Genomic DNA, 15,206 nt, shown 5'->3' on the forward strand with positions numbered 1-15,206 from the left:
AAAACGTGTATTTTACCCCACCGGAATACGTTTTTTTTTTTTTTTACCGGGGAATCCCCCTCGAAACGTGATTGGACTAGTTTTGAGTAGTAATTGGGCGGGTTTTGGCAACCCTGTTTCCCAGCCAGTTTGAACTGGTTTAACGAACAAAGAGGAAATACTTTCTTCTCTGGTCTGACTTCGTTCACAGAGGCAAACAGCTTGTTTAATGAAATTATTTTAATCATTTATTATAGAAGTCTTCTCAAATAATAAATAAGCACAAACCACCGACAGTCAAGCAGTGATTTTTACACTCGATAATTTGTCTTATGCTTTACAACAACAACAGCAGCGCAATCAAATCAAACATAAAACATATAATAAAGAGAAAATTTGCATCGCTCTGTATAACGTAATTAGGAGCAGGAAAGACGAACTGTTGTTACATCGGGGGACTTTGATTCCATTGAAGAGTGCAGATCAGTCAGAATAGACATAATATTTAGCTTTCAGCCATTTCAGCTTTAGCACATCAGCTTCCATCATACCCCAGTGGCTGAAAATGAGAGCAAAACAACAATATATATATATTTTTTTTAATCACTCTTTGTATACTTTATTGACCACTACTTTATGAAAATAATGAGGTTTGTACTAAACCAAGATAATTAGCATTACTATGCCGCAATATTATGCACACCAAACTCAAAGAACAAAGATAGCATGAAATCCTTTGTCTTTTACCTGATAAACTCCCTCTTCATAGCCTGGTTCAGGACGCTGCCATGTCTGATTGGATAAGATTTTCAAAACAACCAATCCAAATGCAACAATGATGACTCCCAATGCATTTGCAGTTATTGCCTCTGGTGGTAATGCAGAGTAAGGCAGCGTCCCATTGGTGATTCCTTTTCTGAGGAAAGAACCAATGAAACAACACATTTGCTGTGACATTACACTAAATCTTTTTTCGAGTTCTACATTTATGAATATGTGTTTTTAACCCTCTTCTTTCTACCTCATACCTCAAAACATATTGATTAGAGCATAATGATCAGATAGTCACCACAGCACTGAAAGCTCCATGAAAATTAATAGCTATATATAATAAAGTTAAATATGTTATTCATGTCTTCACTGCAATAGCACATGCATACCACTCAGTTTATGTAGTGTGATCACTTACAGTGCAAAAAATAGTTTTTCGTTGATCCCCGAGATGCAGGACACAATGCCTAGTACCAAGATGATTCCTCCCATCCAAACATGAGCCGGCTTTACAAGAGCACGAGCCGTCATTGGAGTACAAGGTAAGAGAAACGCGGTAAAACCCATGACCCACTAGAAAAGAATCAGAAAAAAAAATTAAAAAAAAATTTAATTCTTGCATCACTGCTGTCATCTATCTACCATATGAAATACGTGAAACTACATTCTCGGTAACCGAAATGTTTGAAGGAACAGTTTCTTGCAAATATTTGGGATACAAACAATGTAGTTTAACATATTCATATGTTGATGGTTCATTGTTCATCCACTATTAAAATGTCTTACTTACAGAAACAACTGTACTACTAACACTGTACTTGAACAACTTTCAACCTGATACGCACCTGTGCAGCAAAAAGTGCAGTGGTACAAATCCCCACCCAGCTGTGGAGGGAATAGAGATTGGCTGTGTGGTTTGCATTGTGGTATTCGAACACTGCACAAAGCCCGATAACAGACAGAACAAAAGAAAGGAGCAGAAGCCCAGCATGTAACAGCTTCCATGGGAGCTTATTGTGACCCCACGTCAGAGGAATACGGTACACTATAGCAGCTGGTTAACAGAGGAAATAAGAAACTGATGACAACTGTCATGTAAAATCTGTAAAATCATGTAAAATCTGAATTCGAAATTTCAATGTAACATGCCAAACTTAAATCTAACAATAAAACAACCATACACTTTTTACAACATATTAACTTTGCAATGCCGTGTTATATTACAGCTACAGTAGTATGAAACACAAGCTATGACAATACTGAAATCAAACCTACCATTCCCATAAAGCACCACCATGCCAATGACCATGAAGACTGGGTGCCAGTTAAACTGCTTGATTGAGCCGTCCCATGCAAATCCACCTCTATAGCTGTAATTCCAGTAAGCTACTAATGCCACACAGGTGATCCCCAACATCAGGCACAGCAGATAGGTCAGGTAAAATGTAACGATTCCTCTCATTCTGTGAGTGCTACAGAAACGATGCGCATGAAAAAATTTAAGCTTTTTAGTGTGAGAAATGAACCTTACCTGACAAAAAGACATTAATAGCCATTTTCTAATATTTGACTTACCTTATAGAATGTCTCAAATTCAAATAGTCTAGAGATTTTCAAGTATAATTTTAAACAGAACAACCGTTTTTAGAAGAGCAGCACATCTGAATGTTCAGTAGGTACCTTTAACTGATATCTTAAAAAAAAAAAAGTCAAACAGCCTCGTGACAGCGATTTTTGTTGATCTCAGTTCCTCTTTCCACGATTCCCCATAATGATTTTCGATTTCACCTGCCAGCAGACCAGATGGCACCCAAACAATAGCAGAAATGAGGAACAGCAAAAAGGGACCAGCAATGATAACGATTATGTGTGCCATCAACTTTACAAATACCGTACAAATAGAGAACTTTATAAATAGAGAACTGTTCAAATTACTTTCACGACGCAGGGAAACACTGTAACCACAATTATCTTCTAAAAATAAGATGGTTTAATGCATATGCGTAGGGAGTGTTTGTGTATTTTTAAAGTTGTGGGGTTTTACACTATTATTGTCGTTTGCATCTTTAATTTTTTTTCTTTCTGTGACTCTTTCTGAGGACCAGAGGGGTTACCAGGATGTCATGTTTGGGGGGGGCATTTGGCTTTTTTGGGGGGGCAACATAAACAACTGAAAAAATCGGCGCAAAATAATCTATAGTCTTCTACACACAATCTGTTTTAGTGCATATCTTTTTCTAAGCCAGGAACCCAGAGATAGGTACAGGGCCCCTCTTAGACTATAGGGCTGTCACATAAAAGTTAGTTAAACCCGGTCAACATTAATAATATGATGATGATATTATTATTATTATTCACAGATTAATATATAGAACAGATCACAGTGATTGCCTGATGATGAGTGACAGGTGTTTGCTTGTGAGAAGACTTGCTACACGAGTAGGCCTTTTTAAAATGAATCTGAAGTCAGGTTTGTATAGACAAGAGGTAAATTAATTTGTTTCTTCTAAGCTGTTCCAGACGTAGGTGCTACCATAAATTCGCCAGTTAGCCTCATCTTTGTGAATGCGGCCCCAGGTAAAAAAAAAAAATGCATATGCTCATTTGAACAGTATGAGAACAGTATTTGAATGGTATTCTCTGGTTGTAAGTGGCTTTGGATAAAAGTGTCTGCTAAATGAATAAATGTAAACATGTAGGCCTAGATAAAAGGGAACATATTAGGCAACAGGGGGTAAGGAGACTTAGAGAGTTGAAATAAAATATATTTTTGTGAAACTATAAGAATTTAATTTATGATCTCATTAGCAGAGGCAACATAACTGTTTTTAAATATGGTTTTATTTTTATTTTATTTGCTTATTTAATTTTATTTATTATTAGTGGTGCTTGACATAGGCAAATGTTATCATTATTTTACAGGGGTGTGGAGTCTGTATTGGTTTGTTCTCCCTCAGGGGGTGGGGGATATAATACAAATCTAATAAGTCTGTTTTTATTTTGTTTTTTTAGAAATCATGATTTTATCCTGATTCTTTGTCATGTTGGTTTTTCTATTTTGCAAGCTGTTTGAGCATCACAGCCAATCTAATTTCCCTATTATAAAGCATTTTAAGGTAACAAAATATGAAAAAGTATGGCGGATATTTAGGCCAAAGTGCATGGGTGAAGATAAAAATCTTTGTAATTATTTTATCTTTGTTATTAAAAAATGAGAACAAAGATACACATTAAAAATACAGATATAATACAAATAAAGTGTTTTATTTTCAGGTACAAGAGATGTATTTAGCAGGAGCATTAAAAAAAATTATGAACAAATATAAAAATAAAACACTATATACACTGATTCCTATTAAAGCAACTGTATTAATTTTTTTTTTTTTTCAGTGAAGAGTAATGAGTGATTTTTCTCTGTGGGTTTGGTGTTTTATTAACATTAAAGGAATAATTCACCCAAAAATTTTTATAGTGAAGAAAAAAACCTGAATGAGTTTCTTTCTCCTGCTAAAAATAAGCATTATTTTGAAGAAAACCAAACAGTTGCTGGTTCACAGTGACTTCCAGAGTATGGTTTACTACTATCAAAGTCAATGTGAACCAGAAACCGTTTGGTTACACAGATTCTACAAAATATCTTCTTTTGTGTTCAGCACAAGAAAGAAGTTAATAGGTTTTGGACAACATGTGAGTGTACAAACAATGACAGAAATTAAATTTTAGGGTGAACTATCCCTTTAATTCACACGGCAGCATGTATCCTACTGTCCCTTTAAGACCTGCATGCATACAGACATGCATCCTCTTTCAGTTGTTTACTTTCATTTTAGACATATCCAACTTAGTCTATACATAAACCTTGTGTGTTTCGACAGTATTAGCACAGAACATAACTTAGAAATCAGGCACAGTTTGAAGGGCTTTTTCGTTTTCGTGCCTCACTTTGTGCTTAGAAAAACCGAACGTGAGAAAAGCACACGAATGAAACTTTTAAATAAGCAGTAAGCATTTAAAACATATGCAAAAAAAAAAAAAAAAAAAAAAAAAAACGTGAATAAGTGCAGTATCCTGTTTGAGAAACTCTACCGCTGAGATAACACTTATGTTAATGTATTATAATAATTCTGTGGCGCCAGAACTGCAGCCGATAGAATGTGCGCTGCGGCACAATGCAACAATATTTCTTCAAAAGCAGATCGTGGAGACATTTTTATCGTCCACAACCAAAAATATTAATATACTACCCTCGGCAGAAATTGAGGACAGGGGGCAGACCGGACCGCGAGGGCACTTTAGCGTTGGACCTCAAAGTCGTAGTCGCAAGTCGCAGAATTCTCTGACTTTCAAAAAACCCTGTTTCAGTCAAAATCACGATGTTCCGCTCTCAATGCACTTCGATCCCATACGCTGTTTTGGGGTGGCAACTGGAGTGGCAAAGCTCATTTGTGCCACCCTTGTGAACACGCCACTGCTCTAAGGCTCTGCAAGGTAAACATTTCATTGGCGTTCTATTCTCACATGATGCACTTTTTCTGAGCCCGTAAGCCTGAAGCGCGCGCGCACTGTCAAACAGCGCCAAACTGGATTTTTGGGTCAGACTCATCTGCTACTGATGGAAAAATATGCACAAAACAATCAACTTTTAAATGTTTATTTATCATCAGAGGGACAGTCCGTTTCTCGGGGAGGCAGGGCTTATCCTAGGGGAGGCACTGCCTCCCCCAGCCTCCCCCTAGACACGCCCCTGCTGAGGACACTCACAAACAGGCGAAATTCCCTCGCAAACTACTTCAGTATTGCCTGTTAAAATAATAATAATATTGTCCGTTAACATAAGATAATGTGATTTTACTTAATGTCATGCTAGAGACAAAACCAGTGTTTACAAACTTTTAACGACGGACGGAGCTTACGATGTTTTTGAGAAAAGCAGCCCTACGCTTGCCGAGTCGACACAATTTCCTGTTTAAACGCAATGCAGCATGGGAACTGTAGTGAACAGAACCTAATTCGCGAATGAAAGCTTGAGTAATTAGTAGAGTTCTGGCTTTAAAGTTTAAACGGAAATTAAACTTTGCTGCGGGGTTAGTTAATGGTTGTTCTGGAACTAATTTCCCATAACCATTACATAGGCTAGGTAGGACAAATGTCCCAAAATGATGAATTCGGTATTATCACAAAGTTATGGATTTTGCACACTATCACCACAGTGCACACCACAAAAGCACACACACATTAGCATTCCAATGAATCTGCATAATGCAGAAAATGATCGACAAAAGCTTTTGAACCACGGCTAACATCCTGGAGCAAAACCCAGAATTGTTATTTAGTATCGTGTATTTTATTCTACATTGCTGTGGTTTGAAATTCCACTCTCTCTGATCAGTCTCATCCCCAGTTCAGGTGACCTCTGGTGGCGAGCTGGCTGAAATGCAGTTTTTAGATGTTCGCTTTAGATTTAGAACGTTAATGTAAAATCAAAATCATTAAAGGAAAAACAAATATACAAATGAATTGCTTTTATTAGTTCACAAAATAATATGTAACATTCAAGATCATTATATGCATCACATTTTTATACAAAACAGGAAATAAGGCATTTAAACGTAGTAAGACTACACATTTCATAATATTAGGAGTCTTAAATATCTATTTTTATGACTACCCCAATGTTACTAATGTTTGTAAACAGCGGCATAGCATCATAGCAAACTGCACACACGATTGGCCAACATAATAAATATTATGTCAGTGAAACATTTTCCTTTTTGGAATTGTTGGAGAATAATACTGCATAAGGTAAGCCATGAACAAAATCAAAATCAAAAGAATACCTTTGCCCACTGAGAACATTAAGGTGTTGACAATATTTGCATGCTTCCAATCACTCATCTTCATATTTAAAGTAACCATTAATAATTGCCTTTGTAATTATATTTTCTGCAGACATCCTTTGGTCTAAATAGATCAATGCTTCAATTAGACTGTTGAAATCTGCCTTCAGTCCCTCCTTTTCCATCCAGATTTTTAACAGTTCATAAACTCTGTCTTCCGGAAAGAAAGACTCGGCACTTTTGATTGAATTATCACTCAGTCCAATGAACCTGAAAAACCTGCTATGATAGTGGACGTCCATTTCTTCAAAGAAATCAAAGCTTTTCTTCAGTGATTCTTCTCCTGAAAAGGTGAGACAGAGTGAAAAACGCTGCCACCCATATTTAGGAATGCTAATTTATGGACAAGTTCACCCAAAAATTAAAGCTCTGTCTCACCCTCAAGTTGTTCCAAACCTGTATGAGTTCCTTTCTGCTACTGCATAAAAACAGCTATTTTGAAGAATGATGGTATCCAAACAGTTGCCGGTAGCCATCGACTTCTATAGTATTTTTTATAGTACACTATGGAAGTCAATGGCAACTGTTTGGTTGCCAACATTCTTCAAAATATCTCCTTTTATGTTCAACTGAAGAAAGAAACTCACAGAGGTTTAGAACAATTTGAGGATGAGTAAATTACAGGCTTTTTAATTTGGGGTGAAGTCTCCCTATAAGTCCACATGAAAGTTCACAACATAAAACCATGTAAGAAAAAAAGGTAAGGCATTACCATTTAAAGGAACAAGTCTTCTTATTGGCTTTCTTTCCTAAAGGAGATGGAAGTATTTAACATCTTATAGGCATAGTGAGACAGTTAAAATAGAGATTATTCCAGGCCATTTTAACTAGAAATTATATTAAACATTCAGAGCAATTTGATCATGTGTTTAACCAAGATGACACTCAAAGAACGACAAACCAACTGAGCACAGATTTATATAAGAGGCTTATAACATGATTCAATCAATTAACCGTAGTCTACCTAACATGCCCCATCTACAACAACCACTATCTATGAACTAGTGTTAATATATAGTATTATGAACCATTCCAGATATATTGTAGAGAAAAATCTTACTTTATTGTATCCCTCATTCTGTTAAATATTTAAAACAGAACAAATAACAGTTGGGCAAAGGAGATACATTCAGAATGTATAGTTTCTAAATCAAAATCAACATATGGTACTCATTATTCAATAAAGCAATACTTATTTTCCTAAACAGCACACAGATCACTTTTCACTGAAGTGTATCAGGAGATACAAGAGACATAGGTCCGTCCAAAAGAGCTGAACCAAGACAAAATTGATCACCAAAATCTACAGGAGCTTGTCTCCTCAAGTGTGGAAAAAATAAAATATTGCGACACATGAACACAGCATTTCAATTTCATGTTAAGAAAGCCTGAAAGTGAAAATACTTCAAAACTTGGAATGGAAGCAAGCTTTGTTATCTTGCCCCCACACATCAGCCACAAGTATTTAGGCTTAGAAGCAGAGAATTTAGATTTTCAGACGGTTATGATAGCAGAAGTGGTGTTAAGACAAAGAAAGCTACAACTCTCACCAAAGTGTGAGGCTGCAGGGTGGCAGAGCTTGGAGGCTGGTTAGTGTGGCAGAACTGGAGATCACTAGGCACAGTAGACATAACCAGGCTAATCTGTGAAGAGTTGGCAGTGTCGGGGAGGCTGTCCCCTAGTTCCTTATCTTTCTCAGTCTCCGCTGAAGCAGGAATGTTGGTACCCACCGCATAGTTTTGGTCAAGGAACGGCTGGAACTGAGAGTCATCATCCATCTTAGAGTTTTGGGCATTCTGGTTCTCCTCTTTCACCTCCTCACTGTCACCCTGCAGGACAAGAAAGATGTCGTCTGGTCGGTCACGTGCACAGTGTAGTTACATCCAAATGTTTATGATTTTCTCTTTTAAAGCCAAGAAATACTAGCAACAGTTTGTTGACCTACCATACAGATCCTAACCATTTCCCTTGGACTTCTTGAGGTTACTGTAATTGAAGAAGATCAATAAAGAAACAACTAAAATAAGAAAAAACATTGAAAGATTTCAAGACATGCCTACCTGCTTTTCTATTTGGTTTTGACTTTGTCCAGTACACGATACCCACAATGAATGCAAGCACTGCAATGAATGCCACCACTACAATGACAGTCACTGCAGGACAAATAAGATGCAATCACTATGTGGAAAACTATGAAAACAATGTCTTTATACACAACTCAAAACATTTTCTACTACCTGATTTAGAGCTGCCCGAAGAGCTTCTCTTTCTACAAACTGTGTTGGATATGTCTGTACAGCTTTTTTCAACCTCTTCATCATCTCTGCATCTGGTTTTAATAAAAGAAATGATCTTGAGTTCACCTAAAAATTAAAAACTGGTCATTAACTACTCACCCTCATGTTGTTCCGAACCGTTTACTCATCTTTGAAACAAAGAAAGATATTTTTAATGAAACCTGAGAAAATGTCTGTTCTTCCATTAAAGTCTTTGACATTTTAAAAACTTCCTAAGACATCATAAAATAAATCTATATGAATCAGGCTGTTTAATTCAACTTCGTTCTGAAAAGACATGTTTGCTTTCTTTGATGAACAGCTTTAACCTTTATTCACATTAAAACAATGATACATAAACACACATACATAAGTAGAGTAGGCATGGACCCAGTCATTTAAAAATGGAAAATTTCAGAGCTGAAACCACAATACTGTGATACTGTGAAACCGTGATATTTTTGCTCAAGGTTATCATACATTCCAAATCTCATACCAGCCCATGCCTAAAGTAGAGTACATCAAATATATATTAAATAAAAATATATATTAAATATCCCTTTAACATTCATGGACAGCTAGTGATCCAGCTTGATTAACAGGACACATTTTTTACCAAAACCTAAGTGTTAATGAAATGGTACATTTAGAACGTACCTACTGCATTTCTTGCACACCTCACATGCTTGGTCAAGTGAACAAAATGAACCCTGTTTGCACTTGCACTGTGTGTCCTGGGTATTTGTGCATTTCTCTTTCGTTTCCTGATCTGCAAAAGTAATGAAGTTGCAAAAATAGCATGCAAGTTAGAAATTAAATATGGAAGTCAAACATTGGGTGAACCAATGAAGCTTGAATGTGAAGCTTGCATAGCCTTAGAGATTGTCTGTTGTAAAGATTTGTGCAAAACTGTGAGACAATATTGACTGTTCCACATCACAAAATTACCTATACGGCACTTGGTGCATGATAAACACTTCGGCAGTCCATTGTCATGCTCAGTGTATTTGTCAAACTCACACGGCTCACACACTCCTTTTTCTGAAGGAGCAACACAATACTTTTTCACATATGTTCCTGCAAAAGATGCGATGGTAGAATGTGAATGCACGTACAAGAAAACATTGTCTAATCAGAATAAAATTATTAAAAAAAAAATTATCGCCCACCAGTAGGGCAGTTCAGGCAGCAAATGTTATCATGTTCATGCTCCATGCCCTCGATGCAGGAAACATCACGGCTTGATCTGTTCTTGATGGATCCTTGAGCCCAGGCCAGATCCAAGTGACTTTTTGCAGCATGAACGGCATTTAGTAACAACAAAATCTACACACAGAAGAAACATAGAAAAAAAAAAAAAAAGATACATGCAAAACTTTTTGGTTAATAATTATGGTCTGGGACGAAGAGGTGTTGGATTTATACTGACACCTATTGGTATAAAACTTTAATGTACGTCTCAGGCATAAGTTTGTTTGGTTCCTATTGGTCTATAATTTAAGGCTTTGCTTTTGTTTTATGAAGACATTTTCATATACATTTTGTATAGAATTTTTTTCGGAAATTATCTTCAGTATTAAAAGTAAATTTAAACATGAACTGTTCTATTATTTCTAGATAAATTCGATTTTATTGCCATTTTAATGTCAAAACACTGTATCTATAATTGTCCGAATCTTTTATATATATATATATATATATATATATATATATATATATATATATATATATATATATATATATATATATATATATATATATATATATATATATATATACACACACACACACACACACACACATTTATATAATTCTGTTAAATAAAATCAATGTCATTCTATTGTTAAAACAGTCTAAAGTGTATGATGATCTGTATCTGGAGAGAGATCAAGTTTCTCTAAATCTTGATCCAGAGTTACTGGTCTTAACGTAATTTATACTTTAAATCATTTTCTAATTATTATTATATTTTTAAAAGTTGTTGTTATTATTATTATTATTATTATTTTATCGACAAGGATATGCAGTGACAGGTCATTAATCGCCTGCATCGACTAACTTAGTCCAAACACGTCTTAATTTAACGCGTCTTGAAGCAAACTTAATATTTCAACTTCCTCTATACTGACATATACTGTATAAAACAAATTAAATGTCATGTTCACTTACCAAGAAAAGTATGTATCTCATAGCAGGCAAACTATTGAGTCACTTTCTCCGGATAAACTGAAAGAAGCTCATGTCCCACTGCCATCCTACTGATAGCGCACCTCTGAGGATTTAGCTGTTTAAAACTTCCGGTCTTATATTATGGAATTGAGCGCTTCTTTAAAACAGAACAAACCGCAAACGTAGTTACGAATCCCACTATGGACGAGGTCAAGCTTATGAGTATTAATTAGTTTCTGGTGACGTTGCTTTTATAAGTTGCGTAGCGGCGAGTCACGTGATGTAATTAATATTCATGAAGCCTTCGCTTCGCTATAGTGCGATTAATAAATTCGCAAAACAACCTGTTGCCACATGAATCGCCTACAGGCTTCACGTTGTGTTGAATAGCTACTTAAAAGGTTTAGGTATTTTCTTTTTTATTTCTTGTGAGGTAATCAGGGCCATATAATCTTTCTCCGTGCAAACTTTGGTGTCAGTCAAATAACAGTGTGAGCTGAATCTCCAGCAGCCACGCGTCTGAATTTAGGATGTGTCCCTCTCGCTTGCTCTCTGAACGCACATACAATCGTAAACATTATTATCAATTTCCGAAATGCAAGGACTTTTCTGTCAGTTTGGCGCTATCTAGCAGACAGTTGACTGTGACAGTGCGATACTATGAGTGCTGACACAGTGTAAAACAGGAAACTGGCCGATACTCCGGTAATATGCGCGGAAGAAGGTGGGACTCCTGTTTGTTTATTCATTTACCAAGTCTAAGGGGAATTTCACTATTTACCAAGTATAAGGGGAATTTCATACTGCTGCTTCAAAACGCAGCCAAAGGTCAACTCATTGACTTACAGCAAATACTATCCACCACGTGATCCATTCATTAGCTATATTAGATTACACTGATTTTCAACAGAGTTTTAATTGTTTGTTTTCTAGATAAAGTAAAATATTTGTATGGTCTGTTGTAAGGCATTACTGTGGCTCCCTGAAAGCATCTTTCTCTCGTTCTTTTCCTTCAATACATCTAGTCACTACATTGTTTTGTTGCTTCCTGGCAGCTGATTTAGTTTAATTTCCCCCATCCTTTTTAGCTGGAGAAGCCAGACAGCCAATTATGTATACGTTTACTGACAAAACCACTTTTCTGTAATGTAATTGCCTGCATATGGCAATACCTGGTTGTATAACTTTAGAAATTGGATTTATTAAGATGTATTTTTGATTCAGATTTCTGAATGTTGTTCTTAGAATAGATTGAGAATTAATAACAAACAGACATTTTGGTTACCATGGTTATGAGGGCTGAATCGTTAGTCACTCATGTGTCCTTTGATAAGAAAGTTGTGAAGGAGGGGGGGCTGTTTGAGATAAGACCAACTGTGGACTTTGCATCAGCTATTTATGAGCCTTAAATTACTGCATGTCTGAGACTTTCAAGCATTGTTGAAATGAACAGTTTTATCGTTAAATGTGTATTAAATTATCAGCTACAGTTTTGTGAGAAGAGTCGGCTGATTTTTTTTCTCACATGTAGAAGTGCATAATCGCACAGATTTTGTTAAGATACATCAGGATGTTAGTTTAATTGGTAAGAACTACATCTGGAACATACCAACAAAAAAAAATTCTAATAAATTAATTGCAGACATTCCATGCCATTTTTCTAAGGCACAGAAAAAGTCAGGCATACAGTGCATAATTGTCCCATAAGAGTGCCTGCCTTACACTAAATGGAATATAAAGGAAACCAACAGCACTTGGAAATAGAATAAAGTCAAGAGGCATGTTTGCTAGAGTTGCAGCTCTCTTCAGCTGTACATTTATTTCCAAAAGACTGCATATAGATCAGCAAACTCTACTGTACAGAAAACATCCAAAATGTTCATAATCATAGATACGGTATACCACAAAGCTGGCCTGGCGATACCAAACAAGTATATATAGCACTAGAAAAGCTCTTGACCCCTGCATATCACTGTAATATAGTGTTTTTTTTTAATATAACTGATATCTTACAGTACATTTGCATGATTCAGGACCATCTTAACCTGTACAACATTCATCATTCACAGAAGTTATACAAGGCACAAGAATCATAATTTGAAGCAAAGGCCTAAATATAACATAAATGTGGGACAGATAGACATTGTTGACTTAAAGGGTTAGTTCATTGAAAAATGGAAATTATGTCATTAATGACTCACCCTCATGTCGATCTTCAGAACACAGTTTAAGATATTTTAGATTTAGTCCGAGAGCTTTCTGTCCCTCCATTGAAAGTGTGTACGGTATAGCTACTGTCCATGTCCAGAAAGGTAATAAAAACATCTTCAAAGTAGTCCATGTGACATCAGAGGGTCAGTTAGAATTTTCTGAAGCATCGAAAATACATTTTGGTCCAAAAATAACAAGAACTATGACTTTATTCAGCATCGTCTTATCTTCCGTGTCTGTTGTGAGAGAGAGTTCAAAACACAGCAGTTTAGTGATATCCGTTTTGCGAACGAATCATTCATTGTAACCGGATCTTCTTGAACCAGTTCACCAAATAGAACTGAATTGTTTGAAATGGTTCGCGTCTCCAATAAGCATTAATCCACAAATGGCTGTTAACTTTTTTAATGTAGCTGACACTCCCTCTGAGTTAAAACAAACCAATATCCCAGTGTAATTCATTTACTCAAACAGTACACTGGCTGAACTGCTGAGAAGAGAGAACTGGAGATGAACACCGAGCCAGATAACGAACAAACGATTGACTCGTTCTCGAGTCAAGAACCGTTTTTGTCGGACGCGTCCGATTCGAGAACCGAGGAGCTGATGATTCAGTGTGAAGCAGAATGACACACAGAGCGTCTGAACCGAACTGATTCTTTTGGTGATTGATTCTGAACTGATTCTGTGCTAATGTTATTAGCGCAGGTAAACCAGAAGGCTTGAATCAAGGGCAATCATCGCCAGTGACGTCATTACTTTGAGCGCAAAAGAACTGGTGAACCGTTTTCTTCAACCGGTTTATTGAATCCAACTGTCCGGAAGAACCAGTTCGCAGAAAAGAACTGAACTTCTCATCACTACTGGTGATCCGAAAACTGATGCAACCGGATCGTGACTCGAGAACGTTCGTTCATTATCTGGCCCAGTTTGGTGTTCATCTTCAGTTCTCTCTTCACAGCAGTTCAGTCAGTGTACTGTTTGAGTAAATGAATTACTCTGGGATATTGGTTTGTTTGAACTCAAAGGGAGTGTCAGCCACATTAAAAAAGTTAACAGCTTAAGTCATTTGTGGATTAAGGCTTATTGGAGACGTGAACCGTTTCAAACGATTCAGTTCGATTTGGTGAACTGGTTCAAGAAGGTCCCGTTACATCGAGTGATTCGTTCGCGAACCGGATATCACAAACTGCTTTGTTTTGAACTCTCTCTCATAACAGACACGGAAGAGAAGACAATGCTGAATAAAGTCATAGTTTTTGCTATTTTTGGACCAAAATGTATTTTCGATGCTTCAAAAAATTCTAACTGACCCTCTGATGTCACATGGACTACTTTGAAGATGTTTTTCTTACCTTTCTGGACATGGACAGTATACCGTACACACACTTTCAATGGAGGGACAGAAAGCTCTCGGACTAAATCTAAAATATCTTAAACTGTTTTCCGAAGATGAACGGAGGTCTTGCAGGTTTGAAACGACATGAGGGTGAGTCATTAATGACATAATTTTCGTTTTTGGGTGAACTATCCCTTTAACCGTTCAAAGGCTTGAACGTAGCACTATAAATGCAGTCCTCAATAATAGGGAAAAATCTTAAGTTTGGTTTGTAGCCATCTCTAGAATTGTGTTTCTTCTTCTTTTTTTATACAATTTTCTCTGCAAGTTTAACATCATGTTCAAATATTTGGACATTAATGTGAACATTAAAGTTTAATGAGCACCAAAGGGATTTTCTTTAAAATTCATTAACATGACAAAAAAATTAAATGTTTAAATTAAATTTAAGAGGAGTGACAGAAAATGTGCTATTAAATTAAAATAAAGGAAATATCATAAAAAAATGTTTGGGCTATTTAATATAGTTGTTGACAACTACAGTAATAAACATGTCAAACAGGC

General features: G+C 36.3%; 2 protein-coding genes across 4 annotated transcripts; both read right to left on the reverse strand.

The window, feature by feature from the left end:
• Window positions 1-201: 201 nt before the first annotated feature.
• LOC127958286 (lysosomal membrane ascorbate-dependent ferrireductase CYB561A3) lies at window positions 202-2,847 on the reverse strand. The gene is made up of 6 exons (XM_052557090.1): window positions 2,326-2,847; window positions 2,026-2,222; window positions 1,596-1,804; window positions 1,169-1,323; window positions 727-895; window positions 202-538 (listed from the first exon to the last, which is right to left on the reverse strand). The coding sequence occupies exons 2-6, from the start codon at window positions 2,210-2,212 to the stop codon at window positions 515-517; spliced, it is 744 nt and encodes a 247-aa protein (XP_052413050.1). The 5' UTR covers window positions 2,213-2,222; window positions 2,326-2,847; the 3' UTR covers window positions 202-514.
• Window positions 2,848-6,257: 3,410 nt separating this feature from the next.
• On the reverse strand, window positions 6,258-11,325 carry hdr (hematopoietic death receptor). 3 transcript variants are annotated; one of them, XM_052557088.1, is made up of 11 exons: window positions 11,093-11,325; window positions 10,093-10,249; window positions 9,872-10,000; window positions 9,581-9,692; window positions 8,885-8,976; window positions 8,708-8,800; window positions 8,593-8,633; window positions 8,378-8,476; window positions 8,198-8,290; window positions 7,360-7,396; window positions 6,258-6,930 (listed from the first exon to the last, which is right to left on the reverse strand). In XM_052557088.1, exons 1-11 carry the CDS (start codon window positions 11,111-11,113, stop codon window positions 6,638-6,640), a joined length of 1,167 nt encoding a protein of 388 aa, XP_052413048.1. In that variant the 5' UTR covers window positions 11,114-11,325; the 3' UTR covers window positions 6,258-6,637. The 3 variants fall into 3 exon arrangements, with proteins under 3 accessions (XP_052413048.1, XP_052413049.1, XP_052413047.1); XM_052557089.1 differs by lacking the exon at window positions 8,198-8,290 and having other exon boundaries at window positions 11,093-11,324; XM_052557087.1 differs by having other exon boundaries at window positions 8,198-8,476; window positions 11,093-11,324.
• Between the last annotated feature and the right edge of the window lie 3,881 nt (window positions 11,326-15,206).

Source organism: Carassius gibelio, chromosome B5, assembly GCF_023724105.1.
Source record: "Carassius gibelio isolate Cgi1373 ecotype wild population from Czech Republic chromosome B5, carGib1.2-hapl.c, whole genome shotgun sequence".
In the NCBI taxonomy this organism is placed as follows: Eukaryota; Metazoa; Chordata; class Actinopteri; order Cypriniformes; family Cyprinidae; genus Carassius; species Carassius gibelio.

Excerpts from the sequence above, each read along its gene's own strand:
- LOC127958286 (XM_052557090.1), bottom strand. The coding sequence starts at position 2,212 with ATGAGAGGAATCGTTACATTTTACCTGACCTATCTGCTGTGCCTGATG. Across the intron at positions 1,805-2,025 it reads GGTGGTGCTTTATGGGAATG|CTGCTATAGTGTACCGTATT; the intron begins GTAGGTTTGATT and ends TCTGTTAACCAG. Across the intron at positions 539-726 it reads ATGAAGAGGGAGTTTATCAG|CCACTGGGGTATGATGGAAG; the intron begins GTAAAAGACAAA and ends TCTCATTTTCAG.
- hdr (XM_052557087.1), bottom strand. The coding sequence starts at position 11,113 with ATGAGATACATACTTTTCTTG. Across the intron at positions 10,001-10,092 it reads CTGCCTGAACTGCCCTACTG|GAACATATGTGAAAAAGTAT; the intron begins GTGGGCGATAAT and ends CATCTTTTGCAG. Across the intron at positions 8,634-8,707 it reads AAAACCAAATAGAAAAGCAG|TAACCTCAAGAAGTCCAAGG; the intron begins GTAGGCATGTCT and ends CTTCAATTACAG.